The sequence below is a fragment of the Anopheles funestus genome, chromosome 3RL (assembly GCF_943734845.2).
Source record: "Anopheles funestus chromosome 3RL, idAnoFuneDA-416_04, whole genome shotgun sequence".
Lineage (NCBI taxonomy): Eukaryota > Metazoa > Arthropoda > Insecta > Diptera > Culicidae > Anopheles > Anopheles funestus.
Genome location: NC_064599.1, coordinates 66,121,149 through 66,143,115, shown reverse-complemented (window position 1 = coordinate 66,143,115; position 21,967 = coordinate 66,121,149). Strand labels below are relative to the sequence as shown.

Below are 21,967 nucleotides of genomic sequence, written 5' to 3'. Positions count from 1 at the left end.
AAATTTCAGTTCACTATAAGTCACTATCAGAAGAATGAAATAAATGTCTTCAAATCAATAAAGCATGCCTGTTTGAACACATCCGCATTCTTTCCCATGATAGATTAGTAGGAAAATACCGTCCCCAAGTATGTCACTTTCATGTACAACACTGTGTTTCAACACGTTCCACGCTCAATCACGCTCACACAAAGCATTTGCTTTCACATTCTTGCAAAGTGAAAGTTCCCGGCGACAAACACACTTGCTTGATGCACGAAATGGTGCGAAAGGCGCAAAGGGATGCCGCGGCCAAAAAAGGTCTAGTAGAAAATTGTTTTCCAGGAAAATTTTGCCAATATCGCGCACGCCTATCAATACATATCTCACATGCACACACACCGGTCTACGAAGGTTTGCACATCGGAATTTTCCCATTATACCGTGCTCGGCGAACGGTTGCACTAGTGGTACACAGGGCCTCGACACACTTCTCCAATTAATCATCAGTAGAAGCTGGGGTACAGTACTACCACTACTGTATACCCATTGTTCGTCTATTGAACGTGGCAAACTGCATTGTTCGTGTATGCGGCTTTAAAAATGTATGTAACCACATTTTTCCTCCACAAAGCGTGTTCAAGCGAATTTTCTTTCCTGCTGATCAAGTTGCTTTCTTCCACTATTCCAAGGAATAACTCTTGGGATAGTCTCTTCAAACACGAAAAAAACTTCACCTCTTCATTCATTCTTACGCAAAATTGGTGCAATTTTATTGCGCGACTCTTCAGGTGGCAAATGAAACCCTTCGAAATCAATCACTAGCAAACAGAGGGCGACAGGGCGGCCGTACGATTTCCCGTACGCCGTTTCATCCATAAAGCACGGCCCGATCCGGATAGTTCGATGCGGTTTGTAAGACAATTGGCCGTGGTACGGTCGGGAGTCGTTGTGTTTGTGCTGCACCGTCCAGCTTTTCAATTTCCCGATCAATCCACTGCCGGTAGGTGGTCAGATTGGTGAACAGATGCGGCGCATGATTGATGTCGGTGGACCAGGTCAGGAGACCTTGTACGGTGCGATAGATTTTGCCATCAGTCTGCAACTGCTCGCAAATCAACGGTGATCCACTATAATCCTGTACGAAAAAGAGGGTTGAAACATAATTTTAGTAGTAGCTTTTTATATAAATATTCAAATTATTTGTGAGTTTATTATTCAGTAAAGATCCGTTTGCTGGACAGCTACTATGACGAATTCTATAAGTTCTAATATTTGCTCACTAAAGCCTATTTTCTGATGTACTATTCAGAACAATATCACCGGACAACCTAACCTTTAAAGACTTTTTAGACCATTCTTAAGGGTAGAGAAGGTAGAGAAAAAAAGAAATCATGACGCTTATGAGCCTGGCAACGCTAGCAAGGAATTGTATGAAGAAAAGTGATTGAAATTTTGATTTTACTTGGTTCTTCTTGGACTTCTTCAACATTCTTAAAGCACTAAGTGATTGTTCCTCGTAATAAATAAATTACAAAAAAATATCCCTACGATTATTAAATTTTACTTTATACTGGTGCCTTTTCTATCCATGATTTAAATGTGTTTTTAAAATAAATTTAATTTACCTTTTATTCGTGTTATTGAAATATCAGGATAAGGACGAGTTCCTATGCGCCCTGATAAACTGAGTATTGCGCTGCATTTTAATAATTTTTTAAATTATTTACTCGCGTGAATAGGAAAAACATAAGAGAGCTTTTTGTAACTTTATCCTAGAACAATAACACGACAAAATTGAATCGCCAAGGTGATTTATTTCCCTACAAACGCGTTAACTTCAAACACGCCAAAATGTGCCAATCGTCACATACAATTGACCGTTTCATCAAACAAAATTTCCCTCCCCACATTTGCCAGCAAAACCATTCGAGCATTCGGGCACATTCGTAACCACATTCGTGAGGATAAGAAAACCTCAAATGTCGAACTGTGTCTTCCACGTTTGCCTCTGCTACGAACCAAAACCACAATGGCACACAATCGGCTCTGGGTGGAAAATCTGGTCGAAAAACTCCATCCCGAAACAACCCTGCCAAAACCCAACAAAAACCCTGCCGGGAAAATCCTTCCCGAACCAAAAAAAACACACGTTTCTTCCACATCCGTGCCACTGTGCAGAGAGATTGTTGGAAACCCATCGCCAAGCAACACAGTACGCCACCACTGTCGATGGTCCGGTAGAATTTTAGTCCGACACTTACCACATCTATGCTACGGTTTTTGGCCGCACCGTAGCCAGCGCACAGATTGCCATCGTGTTGCAGATACTCCCGATGCTCCGGTCGGCACTCGGTGGCCGGAAAAATGCTAATATTTGTCGTAACGTAATTAGTGCCATCATTGCGGAGCGTGAAGCTGTTCGCGCCACTGCTGCCAGTTGCCGGTTGCGGTGCTGCTGTACTGCTGCAGTTGTTGTACCCGAACATGTGCCCGATGCACCGATGACCGAGAAACCAGTTGCAACCGGAAATTGGAAAGTGTATGTGTGTGTGTACAGAAACGAGAAACCATGGTGAGAAACCGAGAAAGATAGACGGTGCTAATTGAATAAACGACGTTCTTTCGATGAAATTATTTAATTCAGATTTTCAGTCAAACACGATGCAAACAAAACCGAGGAAAATTGTTCACCAAAACCCGCCCCAGTGTGGGCGGTTTCTCATTATAGTGCCGAACGTGACCACAGGCTTGAATGAACGTTTGTTTTTTTTTTTTTGAGAACAAAAAAAGATAAGATATGCTATCCAATTAAGACTCAAAAAGGGTTAATCCCTAATGAACTAGATAAGATTTATTTAGACAAGAGAATAATTGTCATCAAACACAAGCATTCGAGATCATTATATCCTTTTGCTTGGCTGAACGGCATCGTGTAATGAATCTTTAGTAGTACTTAGTAATGAATTATAGTAGAACCCCGATTATCTGGGGCCTTATTAACCGGTGAGAGGATTATCCGTGGGCTTTGAAAATGACAACTGCACAATCCTATTGAACTTTAGTAACGATTGTCTAGTTAATTTCTCTACGGAGTTCGATGTATTAAACTCAATCGGAAATAGACAACAAATAATACAACAAAAATAGACAAATAAATAATAGGCTAAACCGACAGTCCCTTACATATTCCGAAGATATCAATACGGACCGTGAATATTTGAGTATCTAGAATTTCTGAGTATGTCAAATCATTTATACTTGGGTTGATAAGATTGTTTGAACGAAATTAGAAAGCATTAGCACCCAACTTTTTTCTTGTTTGCCAGAATTATTACCGTATACTATATCTGAACTGTCATTTTCATAAACATAATCGTTTTCAGAAATTACGTGTATCTCCAAAAGATATTCAAAATTCAAATATCAACGTTGGAACCATTTCTAGAATCTTTTCAAGTTAAACTGGAACATCTTAACAATGAAACTATCCTAATTTTTTTTAACTTTTGTAAAGTGAAATTAATTAAGAAAAAATGTAAAACTCTGAGTGTTTCAGTTGGATAGTTCCCCGGGTAATTGACATTCTACAATGTCTTCAAATTTCAAAGTAAGAATATTTTTCTTTAAAATTATGCGAGCTTCTTCGGCTCAAAATAAAACATATCCTATAGTGTTAACTTTACTGCAAATTTCAGATTGACTCACCAAATATACACCAGCATTACATTAAAAATTTCTATGAAACTTTACACTCATTTCCTAATGCCATTAATATGCGGCTGGAAAACTGGAAACTAAAATAAAACCCATCAAAACCAGATTCCCACAAAAAGCGAACGCAAAGACACACCAGCTCGTCCATTCCCATAGCCGCATACCGACCCTAATTGCAAAGTCAAACGAAAGCCCCAGCCGATAAAAGCGGTGGAATGTTCCGAAGCCCAAAATTTCCAACCGAAAAACAAACGAAACAAAACGGCAAAACTTTCCTGCCATCGTCAGCCCTGTGCCTGCGTCTTTTTTGGCTAAATGTCTTCCACCGACTTTGAAGACGGAAAACCTCAATACTTACGCGTGTGTCTGCCGTAAAGACACGGTGTAGCAGAAGCTTTCGGGTAGTTCCGGTACGGTGTAGGCAGCCGTACGCTCTATAATTGATGATAAGCAAATAGACGTCGGTGTCCGTCGGTGCTGGTGTGCTGGGAAAAGTTGCGTCCTGGCATGATTTGGTCCAATCGAGGCACTTCCATTCCGCACACTAACCGTCCAAGCGCGAAGCCCACCTGTCGTCGAGCTTGATCGGATCGGTCTCGGTGCTTCGGTTGGTGAGGATTGAGCTTGGCTGTGGGCTGGTGTGGGTACCAACAGCAACAAAGCCTGCAAATGGTTAATAATTTATTTTATTCCATCCCGTATCATTCATCGACAGTGCTACAATTTGTGTACTTTCTCATCGTAAACCCTATCTGTCAGAGTTGGTGTGTGTGTGTCTGTTCATCAGGAAAAGGTTTTTGTGGGCCAGAATGATGATCCTTATAGGGAGCAAAGGGAAGCTCGACGAACAGAGCAGCATCCAATATTCATTAGTAAAAGCAGACGGTGAGCAACATTCAGCAGTGCATCCGCAACCAGATGGTACCCGCCACTGCTACACCGAGGTTGTACGTTTCAATTAATTTCATCTTTCACTTTCCGGAGCGGAAATGAAAGAACTCTGCCAGGAACCAGCATTCGTGGAATGCGCCTTCTGCAACTTCTGCCCACCGGCCCACCGGTAGCATCGTTGCCGGGTGTTTATTGATATTGCACTTCCGTTAACAACTTGTCATCACACCGTGCCCTTCTGGCACGCTCGGCAAAGACCACACATGCACTTGAGCTTTTTGTTGCCAACCGGGGGAATGGGTACAAGTATCATTTGCAATCTCTTCACTCTGCCTGCAAAATAAAACCGACCCACCGGAAGGTGGGGGAGTTTGCAGCAACAATCTCGGATCTTCTGATCACGAAGAACTCGCATTGCAATGTCACAGCCAAAACTGTCACTGTCAAGGCGTGTCAACACACTGGCGTAACAGATTCCAGCGTTGTTTTGTCGTACTGCTTTCGATCCAGCACGCAACAAACGGGAAGGACACCCAACATCAAAGGACCCCAACGTGCACACACACAAGGCAATGGTATTGCCCTGTTCAAAAAGAAACAATCATTTGTCAACCGGCTTGAAAGTGGTGGCCACTAGGAGAGATGTTTGCCGAGACGGAGGAGTTTTTTAAACTCCTTCCTACCAATCTGTGTACGTTGTCCTTCAACCATCGCATCAACTTCAACTTCTACTGCATGTCATGTGTGTGTGAGTGTATGTGTGTTTGAATGTCTGACGCCATCGGGGACAGAAGACTCCAAAGACATGGAGCCCGATGGAGCCGAATCGTACCGATGACAACTGTACATTCTGTAGCACTTTGTATACGCATTGTTACCTACAACATTGTTCTCGAGCCGTTCGAAAGTGGTGGCGAATTTCTCCGGCAGCATTATCCTGCCCACTGGCCACCGCTCGTCCGTACCACCGTCCACGGTACCACGCCAGACGACCAGTTCCTCCGGTTTCTTGCTGAAAATTTAATTACAATTCCATGAATGTATATCTGCTGTTGCCTGCTGGTAAATAAATGTAGTATGTGAAATAAATCTGATTGGCTAAACGAGGCTACGTGGCTTAGTGGGAAGGTGACAGCGCAAGTATGCGAGCAAACGGGCACGAACTAACATTTCGCATCGAAATGGTTAGCAATGCAATGGTTAGATGAATGGATTACATGCAGTTTGAAGGTACGTTTGGAATCGGATCGGTACGATAGCTATCCATGCTATGCAAACATAAATTATTTATCGTCCAATCTGGTATGGTACGGTACGGTGTGTGTAATTACAAGATTATGCTATGTTCTTTTTTTTTGTAGACGAAACTAGAGGATCTTTGACATGTATTTAATCGAGCAAATCCAGCAACAAATATTTAAAAGGGATTTTAAAACTCATCAGGAGTACCACTACCTCGAAGATTAATGTATTTTAGATTTTTTTAAAATAAATATTAAAATCTAAACCTTACTTTTTTATAAAACCGAAGGCAAATCAATCCACTTCATTTGTAAATAGGAATTCGTTTAAATTCCACTGAATAAACTTTGAGCGTCCATATGCACATGAGAGAACAAACTCAACGATTCCGATTACGCCTGAAAGGTAGGCTAAACGCACTACAAGCACATCTTCCATTCGTACACTCTAGTGGCGTGTACCTTTCATTAGTACTTCAAACGCATCCTTTTCTGCGTAGTGGTATGCAGTAATGAAGGTATACTGTGGGTTCATTTATTTGCACATAATTAGCAGCTGTTGATCGTCTGCAATTTGCTTCGCAAAAGTTGTAATGAAAGGAAAATAGAAGACAAATGTTAAAACAATTCCATCAAGCGTTCTTTTATGAGGTACTATCAAGTTTAAACTTAAAACAAAAAAAATTATTATTTTCATAACAATGCACAAAACCAAATTCGATTTAGCAAAAAAAAACGCCTTATTAACTCAACGTCTTGTGAAGAAAAAAAACTTTCCCATAAACCTTTTCCAGATACTTGATTTTAATCCAAATACTTTCAATTTTCCCCATGACAAAAAGACCGGGATATATTGTCGGCATGGATACTGATTACGAAGTTGCGACCAAAAAACCGGGGCTCATTTTTCGCTGTTTCCCACGAACTCACCAGAAAACCCCATCAATCCAACGCTTGAACAAAAATACCGACACGGTAAACCTAAATCACACAATCTACCAACAGAGCAACAAAGAAAAAAAACACTCCCCGACTTAGACCGGCAAACCGACCGGATACCGGGATGGAAACGCATCAGTGCGAAGAATCATTCCAACGAATGAAGCAGAAGAACGATAAAACAACAACAACCAACGAGTGAAACAAAACCGAGCACCAAAAAAAAAACACAACATAACAGAACGATGTGCGATAAGGACTTAGCGCAATCATTATTCATCTCTCTATCTCTGCCGGAGCGTACTAATGAGTAACGAGCTCGCAAAAGGAACGTGAAGGAACGCTCGAAGCCTAGCTGATCCCGGATCAAGGTACGAGTGCGGCCCGAAAAATGAAGACAAAAGACTACTAAATCGTAAGTAGCGAATCGCTCGTGTACGGCCGGGGAACCGGGAGCGGGATATAGGCGGTGGAACTGGAATGGAAAACATCACAAAACGCGCGTCTAATCAGAAAAAGGATTTCCAACTCTCGTCGGCTACGTCGTGCCGTGGAAAAAAAACTCATTTCCTGACAACGCCAACTGAAACCGGCCGGTTTCACTACGGTTTCATTCCGGTTCTAGGACAAATGAAGGAAACGAATCCTTCAGCCAGACCGCTAAGCTGGTACGGATAAATTCTCGCTCGCTCGCTGCACTTCAGTGCCTCGTCACATCGGGTATGGAACAACGATTGGCGAGTGTTTTTTTTGTTGGCCCCTAGTCGAGTGATGAAAGTGAAGCGGCACGGTGAAACTCACCGAACTGCCAAAAATGGCCCTAGCAAAATGCGGTAAGGTTAGGATGGGAAACAAGTATATTACTTTTAATCAATCATTAGTAAAAGCAGCTTTCATTTGTCTTCGGTTCGAGCTGGTTAGCTCGACTGGCAGGCTGGTTTGCCTCCATTATGTTGCCACATGGCATTCGTGCGACGGCCAAAACGCGTCGCCATAACCTCACTTTGTAGCTCACCCGTCAAACCACGTGTTCGGCTTGAGCGATCGCATGGCGGTCGGAATGGTTTTTTGGGGCCGGGGGAGCCAAACATTCAACGACACAAAAGCGCTACAAAACACTGAACCAGCAAATAAACAACAAAGTCAACCACATGAAGGATACTGGCCGCATCCAACACGGCATAACCGACTACTACCCAGTCCCCCGCCAGTAGTCCCAAAAGCAAGGCGAGGTTTTCGCAAAGGGAAATGAAAAGAAAAATGATGGATATAAATTTTCCTTTTAGCGAAAACCATTGTAACCAAACAAATGAAAATAAACATTTTCCCTTTTTCCACCACAATCCCCGGGTTCTCATGCCTGCACGGGGAAATGAGTCAGTGACTCGGCCGGTGGCTAAATACAAATAAGACCGAAGAGAGTTCCTTTGGTATATTTTTTTTTCCTTCTTTTTGGTTTCCATCACCACTATTACTCTTAAGGCTACTGGCTGACGGCTGACAGATTTGCACCGGACACCCGGAGTACCAGTGTACTGTCACGAGAAGAAGGAGGAAAGAAAGGATTCCATTTTTCTTTGCCAATACACACGCACAACACAACACAATCGCAAAACCACCCCCGTGGTAGACAACGCAGCGGACAAAAGCGATGTGGATGCGGTTCGTGTATCTTGGGTTTAGTTTGATGCGATTCTGTCGCACGCTACATTTATTTTGAGAGAGAGAGTCGACCAAACGGCTAGCCAATGGACAGCTGTGTCTGTGGTGTGTATTTTTGTGTGTAATTAATGCGTGTAAGTGGTGTTTGATGCGGTACGTGGACGCTGTTTTGCTAGACCAGGCGCACAATTACGATCTATTGGATCTATTACTCCGGTTTGATGAGGTACGCCAAAGGGCGGTACAGATAAACTGTGTTAACTACTGTACGCAATCAGTCTTCCTAATACGATGCAGTATAGCATTGCTATTTTAATTCAGAAGCAGTAAAACAAGTACAGTTTAAATTGGAATTTTAAATACACCCAGGATATGTAGTGGCTCCATTTATGCAATTCCATTGTTTGCACCCAAAAGTATGCAATCCAGAATTCAATACTGCTCTATTTGCTCTATTTATCAATCTTGCTAGTAATATTTTGTCACGTGATTATTGTTTCAGTTTTTTTAACCTTTACAACTATTTCCCTATCTTTCCCCCCATTTTTTATTGTTTATGTTTCTTCTAACCTTCACATCTATTTCACTATCTTTCCAACAATTATTGTTCTGTTGTACTAAGTGTCCCCGTCATTAAAAAGGTGAAAAAATGGTATGATGAAATTCCTTCCTTCGCACACCATATTAACACCCCTGTCAGCAGGACTAAAAGAACCTTGAAGCAATAAAACGTAATGCCGGAGAATTGTTTAAGTCCCTATTTTTGAGGACTCTATAGCTCGTTTGTTGGTTCATCGCTAGAGCGTTGTGATCAGTGATCTAGTCTCTCTTGCTGCACTCCATCTCCAAAACCATATCGAGCGAGTTCCGAGGTCTTCAAACAGATTTGAAAAACGCAAAACTTTTGGTATTTACTCGTCTTCACTTCCTTGTGAATATATGTCGGCTAATTTTCTTCCAGTAAAATGTATTCACAATCTTCTCGTCTATTCCCTCTGAAGTTCCCAACGGAACCCTTGATACACGATCACTCTCTAGAGAGCCTCTACTATTTGAATATCAACTCATCTTAGCTTCATTTCGTTCTCACCTACTCGATACTTTCAAATATGCAGTAACCTCAAATAACGTAGAGCTAAAGTCGTTCTTAAATCTGTTCATTAGATACTAACGAAATATATTCTACAGAACATACTAAGAAGATTGTTTCGAGTTTTTTTAAATCTTCAATGCTCGTTGAAAATTTAAAAATAAATTTTGCGTACACATTCCATCACACACATTTCACCAGTAAGCGAACGGCTCTTTAATTTCCTCCAAACACATGAGTTCCTAGAGATCTTCTAAACGTACCAAAGTTTACATATCTTATATAACGAATAATCAAGACTTTTTCCATTACAAAAGAAGATATTACAGAACATCGCTTTAGCGCAAGCGAACTCTCGTAAACATTTATGAAAATAGCTCCCATTCTACCATAAAAATAAAGAGATACTAAAAAAAGAACAACTATATTACAGCATCTTGTACGATCCGTTAGTATGCCCTCCAAAGTGACTTTTATTGCCACTACTTTCAAACACCATATTACAGAACACACACACACCGCGTGCTGTAAGGATGTTCCCCACCTGTCCAACAACCAGCTTTATATATGTGTCTTTTCACAGGACACACTCCCGCAAGGAGGATAGTGAGGGAAAGGAACACAAACAAACCAACAAAAAAAACACACACAACCGAAGAAAACATACCACCCATGACTGTACCCGCACAAAACGCATCCATTCCGTTGTACTGCATTGTGCAACTAGCAAACGAACTAACTTCCTCGATTACATGCTATAATTAAAAAAGTTTCCCGACCCTTCATCACCGTTTGAAAAGTTTAACCCACTCAGGAAGCAAAGGTTCGTCTTTGTTTTACTACTGTTTTTGGTGTGCTTTTTTTCACTACCTCTTCTTTTGTTTTCTTAACTTGCAACCAGGGTAACAGCAATTTCCCTTCCCACCCAAAACAAAAAAATCCACAAATTTCACCTCACCACAAAAACACGGCAAAAAAAAGCTTCCATTTGCAATTGTTATGTTCGGTGCAGTACATACCACGCTTTTAAGTGAAGCTTAATTGCATGTGCAACAACATTCCATTTTGTTTCGTTTCATTTCGTGCACTTGATTTGATTTCCAGGTAAACAGTAACCAACCAACATACGCTGTATACGGAAGGTTTTGCACCAAACAGTTTAACATTCCCATCTTCCTACCTTAATGATAATAAATTCACAAGAATTTCAATATTAAACCGTTAAATACAATCATTGCAGGCATCCAATAAATTGCATACCACTAATTCGAAAACAACTGTTACGACCCACTCAGCCTGGTGATTGCAACGACGACTCCCTGGCGGTTTGATTGTTTTAATACGCATTCCACAAATCCTCGTCAATTCTTGGTGACGGATGATGGTGCTGGTAAGGTTGGGAAAAATCAGCACCATCCGTCCACCAGATACTGGTTGGACGTTTTCGTTTCAATTTATTATCTCCAATATCCTGTCCTTGGATGGTCAGTAAAGGGGAAAACCTACCGCCGTCCCGTCGTTAAGCAATTCTAAAAGCTCAGTCGACAACCAAAACGTTCAACATCCACATTTTTTTTACTGTGTCGTGTACGAGTTGTCCGGGCAAATCACGCCACGGTACGCATACGGTGGATACATACAGCATCCAAGGGGTTAAATCCTGAGGTCCTAGCGTAATCATTTCAAGAGTCATCGACCATGTGCTTTCAGGGCTGTGTTCTGTACGTTGCTACGTTCCCAAAAACCGTTGGAAGTCCGTGTATGCATTGTCAACGGCCATTGTTCGATTGTGTACGAAGCTTCCGTTATTGCTCTCTTTTACCGAATGCCCAACAGATCCAGATCCCATGGAGCTAACAGGCTAGTGTCCATTTCATTATGTACGATTATGTGGTTTTAAAACGCGTTCGCCAGCAACCAGCACTTTCCGGTCGGTGTCTTACTCACACAGGCGGGAAGTCCGCTGAATGCTGCTAGCGGACAGATTGCAAAACGATTTGTAACACGGGCTAACCCTACCGGTGCTTCGCCAGTAATAATGCGGAACATATTTCCGAGCGCAAAAACCCAGAACCTCTGGCGCACCTTACGGCGTTTTTGGCGATGGTAAAACGGTAACCGTAACCTTTTGCAACCAGTGTCGCAAGTGTCATTTATTTAAAATTCAAATTAATACTTTCCTGTATGGCTCCATACGATGCCAGGCTCCAGACGGCATGGACGAAGCTAAATTGGACCAGCCCAAAGCGGCAAACGGTGGTTTGAACGTACACTCGGCTTGATCTCGATTTCGGTATTGTGTTTGCATATTGCTTTGTGCCTGAGTGGATTCGTTCTGCCTTACAAACCTCGTATCCCAGCCAAATAAACATTTTACCAAACGGAAATGCATCTTCGAATGCAATATGTGTGGCCACTGGAGCAGGTCATGGTGTAATTTCTTTTACGAACAGAGGGCACAGTGGAGCTTACTCCTAACTCCCTCTTTTTCTATTATTCAAGCGGATTTTTTTTTGAGAGAGTGGCATGGATAAAAAAAGAGACAAAAACGAATTTGGAAATAAATTTTAAATCATGACTTACTTTTACGGAATATTAAAATAAAGTTTGTGAACTTCATACTTTAGACTCCAAACATTTCCAAAGAGAAATCTGCATTCAGGTCTTTATCCTGCAAAATGTCAGTGCGTTTATGCAAAAAGGATGCAATAACGATTTAATTTCCCTATATCTACCATTCCGAAGGATTCAAAGACCATCATCAGGGCTGGTACGCGACCCTACATACCGTTTAACATTGTTTGCAAAGAATTGCCCAGATTCCTGCCGGACTCAAGTACCGAACTCCATCGTCAAATTGCTCAGAACACAAAAATCTTCTACATCTCGATTGCTCGGAAGGATGATATTCGCTTCCGGGGCACTCGTTGTGCTGCGCTCATACTATGATTCCACAGCAACAACTACCAGTACCAGTACTCTACCAACTCACCACGGTACCTCGGATGCCGTAGTTCTTTCACCTGGAAACGATGATCCCAGCAGTAAGCCGGTACTTACTTTATAACGCATACTGCAGTTGTTAATATTAAACTCGGATGGATTAAAGCGCCAACGCAGACGGGATGCTTCGTTTCAATTAAACCGACCCGGTACAGCCACGGTGCCCGTACCCGATTGTTGGCAATTGAAATTTGCTGAAAGAAGACAAAAAAAGAAAACAGATGGATTAGTGCTGTGATGTCGTGTTTGGGTTTGGGTTAGTGGAGGAAAGTGAAGCATTCTACTACCGGTGCAGATTGGGTCATGATGAGAAATATAAATTAACAATTTTAAGGATTATGAAATGGAATGCAAAAGTGAAACAGTAGTATAACAAATTGAAGATTGAACATATGTAGAAGGTCAGTTATGACTATTGTTTTATTTTTCGAAATAATTTGAATTATATTAATCTAATTTAGCAGAGCCATGGCAAAGAAATGATTTGTCTTAAAATATTTCAGCATTAAGAAGAAGTTATAAAATGAAGTATTACAAAAAAAAGGAAAATTTGATAAGATTGTTTATTTAAAAAAAATTATAAAAAATTACAGTGCGTACCATAATTATAATCATTTTTGAATAGAAATTTTAATAGAAATAGAAAGGAAAGATCTCGGATTTGTAGGAGAAAAAGGAAATAGAGAATTATTTACATTATTTACTTTAAGTGATTTAAAATACAAGCAGCTTTAGCAAGCATTGGATATTGAAATTATGTTCGATAATAATTTATTAAAAGTATTGTAATTCCTTTCCAACACTATTCAGGAATTCTACTATTGTTTAATTGTTTGTTTTTGAATTCAATAATTGTTCGTTTAATATGAGACAACTGCTGAATTTTGCTGTGAGACCATTATCCTTTCAAAGTTCATAAATATATTGACATAACACAAATTTCTTTTGTTTAGTAATATCATTTCCCAAAATTACTTATTATTGTGATCAGCAAAAAACTTTTACAGATATTTTATTATAAATAATTTATTTTATCAAATATAACAAATAAATTAAATTGAATTAAATAAACCAAATAAAACTTCATTTCCTAAAAGACGAAATATTATTAAGATGTACCGAACAATGAATTTAATCGTAATGTAAGTATTGCAACAATGTATATAACAAAAACATATCACTGTTTCCTACAGTAAACATATATAATCATACAATTGATTTATAATAATAACGTCTCATTAGAACGACAAATTGAAGCAACAACGAAATGACGCGAAAAAAAAGTGCCAATCATATTCCACCCTAACTGTGGGATACTTCCCAGCTTTATGCAGTAAAAAAGGGAAACCTTCATTCGGTACAATTACGCTACTACCGCCCATGAGTAACTTACATCGAGCCCATCACTGTTGCAGGCCGTTGCCGGTCGGTCACGATGGTCACGAACGATGGCGGGTGAAGGTGAACCAGTCGTCCGCAGCCGAAATGATGATGTTTCCGACGGTTGCATCCCTTTGCTAATGGTGCTGGTAGATAATGACAGCGATCCCATCGGTGACCGATGAACCATTGACGGGCCCGCCACAGTATTGTAGCGGCGGCTGGCAGTACTAAGTGACGACGCTACCACATTCTCCAGTGTTGCTGGATCGATCGAGCGGTTAAACTTCTTCTTCCGGCAGCAGTGTTCGCGACAGGAGGTGTGGATTTTTCTGCAGCGAAATTTTCGTACATAAAAGAATAAAAGAATCAGTGCGATGGATTGTGGACGCGATATCGAAGACCCAGGACATGGTCAAGATGGAGAAGAACAGAGATAGAAAAAAAAACCTCATGAACCCTTCACAAGGGAACCATTCCATCATCATTAAACGCCCATAAATGGTTAATTGCACGCATTATCTCATCCTTGCAGGCCGGTGGCGCTATCACCATTGGACTACGGCCAGTTTCATTCCAGTTGACATTGGGCACCACGTTCACTACGGGACACAACAACAAACGGCTCCAGGTCTTAACTACCCGAGTTCTACCGATTCCGCAGTGCAGCGATCAAAGTGGCCCTCCGAGGTTCGTTTCCCATCATTTGCCCAACTGCTTCTATTTAATTATCTAGCGTGTCGTGCCACATATTGACACTTGACTTCTCGGCGGCTTCTTCCATACGTCGGTCGAAATGTGCGAACATGCTCAATTAGCAATCGTCGCACCGTCTGTCCTTGTACCATTAAAACCGATGCACCGTGGCAATGAACCGGTCGGGCAATACCTTCTTTGGTACCGCATCTCCCGGTCCAAACCCACGGGCAAGCTGTAACAAAACCAGCCAGATAATACGATGCAACCGCACCGCGTAATACTGATTGCGTACCACATGTTCCACATTATCACACCACTTTAGTGACCATGCCAAAGGAATGGACATTAAAATCAATATCAATTTTATCCCAACCTTCCCAGAAGCGTGCACACCGGGGACACGAACTACATTGACGCTTCAGATTCGGTGCTTGGGCGGGTAGTAAACTTTAATGACGATCAGTTGTAATTGCTGATAAATACCGCCAACAAAATGCAATCGACAGTGATCTTGAGTGCACTTCGGTACGGTAGAATGTAAGCTGCTTCGTGGAGAACGTGTGCTGCAATCTACCTGGAGAGTAATATCTGAAGACTTTTGGTTATTAATAAATGTGTGAATGTTCTTTAGACGTCTAGAACACAGAGTGCATTTAAATATTCCTTAGGCGAAATTAAGGATATAAACTATAGAAGGTGAGCTATATTTACCTTATCATTCAATTTTTCACAACTATTCAAGCTCAATAATGTAATGAATTTAGTTGATGAAATATATACAATTCGAGGACTTCGATTCAATATTTAGTGGTATTAAACAGTTAGAGCTAACCTCAAAGCTTAAGCTGTGTGTTAATTGTATCGTCATTCTCAAGAATGAAACATTTGATGCAATTGAAGAGTCGCTTTTAAGTCGAATTTTTAAAGAAATAATTTTAATTGAAACTGTATCTATCCACCTCGTTAGATTCATCATCTCCAGGGTAAATGTATTTCATAAATGGAAATAAATCTTTAACTTAAACTAGACTAATCTCAGACTAGACTGACACTGAGATAAGAAATTTTTAGTGTTTTACTATAAGAATTTGGATAGGTATAAACTTAGATGTCGAAACTACCAATCGCTTCAACTTGAAAGAAAATATTGAAGTTAGAGGATATTCTAGCATAATTAATGAAAAATTATATAGAGGTGTGTATGACATGGTAATTGTCTTGTAAATTAATAATCTGTCTATCATGAAGCATTTCATTTGTTCTAAGTCTTGGAGACTTCTACAAACTAAAATGAAGTAAGGCAATATCACACAATTGGATGCTTGGTTGTAAGTTTAAATAGATTTTGAAACATTTATGTTTCTTTGAGATCTCTGAGAAAGAGAGACTAAGGTAGATGAAAACAAGGAATACTTCGGAAAGCATAAGGACTAAGACAGGTGGTTCGGAGACATAAAGCGATAAATCGCATGTACTTAAGCTTTGCTATCATTATTGTTTTGATTTGTATGGACATTGGAGTATTTTTATGGTGTAATTATTACTTTTAGTCATTTATAGGCGCACTCAACTTCAATTTCAACTACTCAAAAAAGACTCAACTTAAACTATCAATTAGAAAGTCTGGTTACAGTTATTTCCACCAGTGTATTTCTCAATCTCGAAGGACATTAATCAAACAGGTTTTTTATTGATTTTCTCAAAAATTGCAATCTAAACCAAAATTACACTAGACAAACAACAGAACACAAAACGTCAAAAACTTTTCTTTCCATCAACGAAATTCCCGTTAAATGAAGCGTTAGAATGACCCCAATAAACGCATCCAGCTTCACATGAAATCAATTTAAATTCGTGAACCATACGATGAAATCAATTCCACATCTCTGCGTCTCGTTTTTCTACAGTAGAATAGAAAGCAAATTTTACGAACAATCACACCCGGTGCACAGACAACTGACCTTCATCAACGCCATTGAAATGGATATCGATTGGAAGTCGTTGAAATTGCCGTCCAACAAAAAAAAAGCACAAAATTCGAGGTAGCCTAATCAACCATAGATCAAGCCTGGACAGGGTTTTATATGCTGGAGAAAATCACTTTCAAATTCATTCGAGCACGCTTTGAATGACAGCGATACGTCAAACGGATGGACGCAGCTTTCGAACATCCACTCAACGGCTGTACGGCGATACCCGAGCCACTGATTGCATGGGTTTGATTTATTATGTATGAATTAATTAAATTGATATTTGAACAAAATCATCCCCTTACATGGAATGGTAAACCTAGGACAATCCTTCGTTCCGTGGGCTTCCATACAGTGCTGGGCGGTTCCGAATGTAGAACACCGGAAGCACGAACACCAGGTGATATCGATATCGTCAGCATCGATGGTGTCGCGTACATGAATACAATCCATTCGTACTGGTACGATAGCGTCAGCTGCCCAAGGACGGAACAAGCGCTGCAGTGATGGGATCGACCCATGGAAACCGCTTTCAAGTTTTAGGCCGTGGATTGAATCCTTTCATCATATCAATCGAGAAGCTGTCCGGCTGGCGCTACGGATGCATGGAAAATGGATTGCGTACACATTGGGAAAATTCCCTGAAAATCTGTAAGTTCTAAAAATTGCATATATGTGCACAATATTTTTACAAATTCTCTATTTGCCATTCACCAATATAAATAAAAACCTTGTTAAAATTTAAATTTTGTTAAGAAGAATTCCAATTTTTGTAATAAAAATATGCATTCTTTACTTTCACTAGCGAATGAGTTTGATAGTCCAACATGGCTTTTGTGGCAGAAAATTACGTTTTATCCAGGGAAGATGAATCTACACAACAGATTCATTTATCCCGTCCATCTCAATCCATCCTGACTGGTGTACTGGTGCCACACTGTCCACCGAGCGGTTGCGTTACCGTACGAGATTGTGAATTAAAGCGTATGCATTAGCCCCGTAAGTGGCTCGTTCTTCGTGGCGTTCCATGTTTTAAGCCCTGCTCGACATAGTTGTTTTAACGCCAATGTACCGGCTAATCCATCGAAATTGCTGTTACCATCATCGTTACGATCCTGTGATCATGTGCAGTAGTAGGTAGGTTATCATCACTCCCTCCCTCACTAACCATAGTGGGGCAAAGATGCTTTTTCCATCTCGCTGATATGCTGTCGTTTACAGGCGTAATAGGCACACTCCGTAGTCCGTTGGAAGTCACACGCACACGAGCCCATCGTTGATGAATGATTGAGCGTTCCATCGAACGCTCACAAAACCCGCAGTGGGAGGTGACTGATGAAATGAGAAAATTTGCCCACCAAGCACAAAACGCGGACATCAAGCGGTCGGGACGTAAAACCACACGCACACGGTAAGAGTTATGGTATTTTGATGATAATTTATGATCAAGCAACTGTGGCGAAGCACGATAACAGGCTCGCTGAATACACATATCGTGTCGATCATATGTTTTGTTACCAAAAAAAAAGCAACTCAATAAATTTTATATTTAATATGAGGAAAATTTACACTCCTAAGAAGAAAACGAAACAAAATTTCAAACTCACAAAGCTCTCACAAAGCTTTAATAAAAAAATGTACGATTTTGCTTTATTATTGCTTAACAAAGACGACATCATCATCTTGCACACAACGCTCAAAGTTCGTTCGCGGGGGGCTTTGTCGAGCGTCAGCGGTAAACCTTTATCACGACAATCGACAAACTTCCCGACAAGGTGAAATCATGCGGTACTGCCTCATGGTACTACATCATCAACAAATCCGAAAGCCTTCTTGTACTGTCGTGGTTACAAAGCCTGAGATACAATTTGATTTACGCTAACCCTTCGATGTGCAGAAGGACTTCAGAAGATGCCTTTGGAAAATATAGTTGGTTTCCGAGTTTATACCCTTTTCTGGGTTCTTTTCAAGTTGATCTAGATACTGTGGAGATAATCTGGAGTACTTCTTATTTTCGAGAATCTTAGCAAGTTGAAAATGATTTTGCTCAAAGCCTTCTTTACTCAGATATTTGCAGAGCTTTTTCAATAACTTAAGTAACTCAGGAATTAAAGAGAGGTTTAAGCTATCAAAAAGGTTCTGAAATTGGGAAAGATTCCAGATCTACTTCGATATATTCTAGTTCAACTTGAAAACAATCCAGAAATGATCTCTTCAAAACAATAACTATTACCTTATTTTAAAAAAAAGATAATCTAACCTCCCATCACTTCAACAAATATCTTCCTGTCCACCCGTAGGTTAAAAATGCACAAAACCATCCATCGTTCCATCGGCCGCAAGGTACGATGTGCACGTTTGAGAGCTAATGGATAAGAAATAATAATAATCAAACACCCATTAATTCCCTGCCAGCGCAAACAACAAGGCGTTCGCGTTATCGCACGGTCCAACACAACCGTCACAACCGCACCGCGTTCCAGATCCCAAAAAACCCTTCGCCCTTGCTGTTGGCAAATGCGCAAGGATGTAAACTGCATCCTGGCCGCTTCCGTGTAGCGCATCCAACATTATCACCGGCATTACCAGCGGGTGCATAAATTTATGGACTTGTAAATCAACACGCGATCTCGCGTAAAGCACAATTAGCAGCCGGTCGGTCAATGTACATCCTTCTGTTGGTTGAATGACGGTAAAGGCAGGCAGGTAACAGTGGAAGGTAACAGCTAAGCAATCAATTTATTAATTTCACAATCAAAGCAGCTACCATCTCGGCATGGGTCCTGGCATCTCGGCACCGGGGCTGATACAAAAGCGATGGTTTGGATGTGTGCACAGGATTAGCAGCATTGATGACGCAATCAGGCAACGGGTTAAGGCGATGCATCTTGGAGAGCTACGGATCGGAAATGCAAACGGGAAAATGGTCCGTTGCACGTGTCCCAACGTGAAGATGAGCAGGGTCATTTATTTGCTGCTTATTTGTTAACGTGACGATAAGAGGTACGACCGAAACCGGTGCATTAATGTGCGATAATTCAGCGTGAGAGATGGACTTAAGAAAGCTGCCATCGATCGTGGACCAAAGAGTGTATTTTAACGACTTTAATAATAATGCTTTATGTGTGTGTGAAGGGTGTAGAATTCGAAATTTATGTTTTGAAGTATATAGAATTCTTATTTTCATAATATTCTGCATACTTTTCTGTAGAAATAAAACGTTATACGTTACGTTATACGATACGTCACCACTATTAGGGCACTCAAACGTCTGACAAGCAAAATCAGACGTTTCATCATTTAAACTCAAGACGTTTTAATCGGAATAGCAAAGTACGAAAAATAATTAAGCTGTTTTTTAAACTATTATAGGGAAAGTAGAAAAAACTAAGAATGTGTAAGTGATAAGCATTTGTTTTCATTTTTGTTGCCTTTTTGTTTAAGCTACTCAAAACTCTACTCAAAATACGCCTCCCTTTACGTTTGTGAACGTATGTTTGACAAGTATAATTCCAACCGCATATGTAAGTGCCGACGTCTCTACGGTCCATTTCCATTGATTTACAACTCAACGCAACATCTTTGATGATAGTCGCGGCTATAGAATATTTATGTGAATGCCAAAAGCCTCATGTCATAGCTGTGAGTAAGTGGAAACGAATCCCATCTTCATGCTAGATTCAACATAGTTAATTTAAATGGACCTCAGTACATGCAGGAATTGCTCTCCCGGCTCCAAAGGGCATCTGCTAACTGTCAAAGGAAACTTTGCAAAATCCCCCTCTTCATCATGGTGAAACCGCAACACGTACTGCGTGGTGGTATTTCCAGATGCTGATATATTAAACTATTCACACAACTCACACGAAACATTAACCGAACTCGGTTTAACCCTACCAAGTGCCAGGTGTCTTCGATTCGCTCTTAGCGCAGCTCTCGACAAACTTCCATCACCGCAAGGACACGCGTGCCGATGCAGGCGAGAATCCAAACCGGAAACCACCCCAATATCCAACCATACGTTACAAAGCCAAACCACCCACAGGTACTGGTAGGCCCAGGTTTCGAAAGCCACCGGTCGCTCATTAGTGACGTCCGGTAATGGTGATGTCCGAAAAAGCGATGGCTGCCTGACACTGTCGTATACGTGCTCCACCCGTAGAACTTACCTCTTCGGCTGGATGTAGTTGAGTGGAGATGGACTGGAGCTAGCTAGCAGGTCCTTACACGAGTAAGTTTCACAGTCACAGTGCTTCGTGGTCACGTTCAGCGTCGACGAGTTCGCCAGGCAAGTAATTAATTCCAGCTGTGGCGGTGGCTACCGGTTTTGCAATTGCCGATCCACAATTCCCCCCGGGGAGAGGTAAAACATCCCGTTCATTAGTGCGTGCCAATGGAACGAAGAATATCGAAATGAAAGAAAAAAAAGGAAAATAAACGAATTTAATGGAAGGTAAAATTATATTTAAAAAACGCAATTCTTAGCATGTCAGTGTAGGAGATGCACATGTATTTCCATCATTATTTAAGCATCATTACTTCAAACGTACATATTTGCAAAGGAATCCCAATGAAAGGATATGATTATGAGTTACTTTGTGGTATTTAATTTAAGTTCAAAAATTCAATTAAAATTTCAAAATTTCAATGCACATCCTTCAAAAGGCAACGGATGGTAAAAAATTAGTTATTTTTACACCCGATTATACATCGCTCCAGAAGGGCCGTAACACATACTACATTTACCGTGACAAAAAAAGGCGGGAAACCCGATAATCGCTACCGCTAAAGATGACAATTTAATTTTCTACCACAGACAAAAGGATACTACCGGGTTGATTGAACGTGCCCGCCGGCAACAGACGGCGATTGATCGACTGCATCCGGGCTGCATCCGCATGTGTCAACGGCGTTTTTTACGTCACCGTCACGTTACACACGGAAAGAGAGATAAATAATGAGACGTGGAACGACGGTGCAACAAAACAATGCAAAATCCTTTCGGTCTCTCATTCAACTCCACGATGCACAATGCAGTACGAACGAGCAAAAAGCTTCAACCTCACATCACGTACACGGAACGGAACGATTGAATGGTGGACAAGTAAAACAAAAAAAAGGAAACAAAAGTATTCCTCGTTAATGAGAAAAGGAACATCCTTTTCAACGGATGTTGCGCACCGTTTGCATTAATAATGTTCGTTAAATTTAAACTTACAATAATGAACCGTTTTTGCCTACCAGATGCAACATTCCGATCCCGGTTCCGTAGATAAAGCGCGATTAAACAAATAGTAGCAATTTTTCATGAACTTAAACGCTCTCGACTCGATCGTTCCCAACCTGCCATCGATTGTAACAAACCTTCCTTCGGTGCAGAAGCAGAAAGAAAGATG

General features: G+C 40.8%; 1 protein-coding gene across 5 annotated transcripts in view; it reads right to left on the bottom strand.

Annotated features, from left to right (window-relative positions):
- Positions 1 to 723: 723 nt before the first annotated feature.
- LOC125770018 (uncharacterized) overlaps positions 724 to 21,967 on the bottom strand; it is a 33,578-nt gene continuing 12,334 nt past the window's right edge. For 4 of the 5 annotated variants that reach the window (XM_049439160.1, XM_049439161.1, XM_049439162.1 and 1 more), the window contains exons 3-9: positions 20,741 to 20,889; positions 13,916 to 14,234; positions 12,580 to 12,716; positions 5,470 to 5,599; positions 4,055 to 4,359; positions 2,244 to 2,445; positions 724 to 1,117 (exon numbers count right to left, since the gene is read on the bottom strand). In XM_049439160.1, the coding sequence (XP_049295117.1) occupies positions 851 to 1,117; positions 2,244 to 2,445; positions 4,055 to 4,359; positions 5,470 to 5,599; positions 12,580 to 12,716; positions 13,916 to 14,234; positions 20,741 to 20,889 (1,509 nt within the window). In that variant the 3' untranslated portion in view covers positions 724 to 850. The remainder of the gene's footprint in view (positions 1,118 to 2,243; positions 2,446 to 4,054; positions 4,360 to 5,469; positions 5,600 to 12,579; positions 12,717 to 13,915; positions 14,235 to 20,740; positions 20,890 to 21,967) is intronic. The other variant, XM_049439164.1, reaches the window with a different exon arrangement.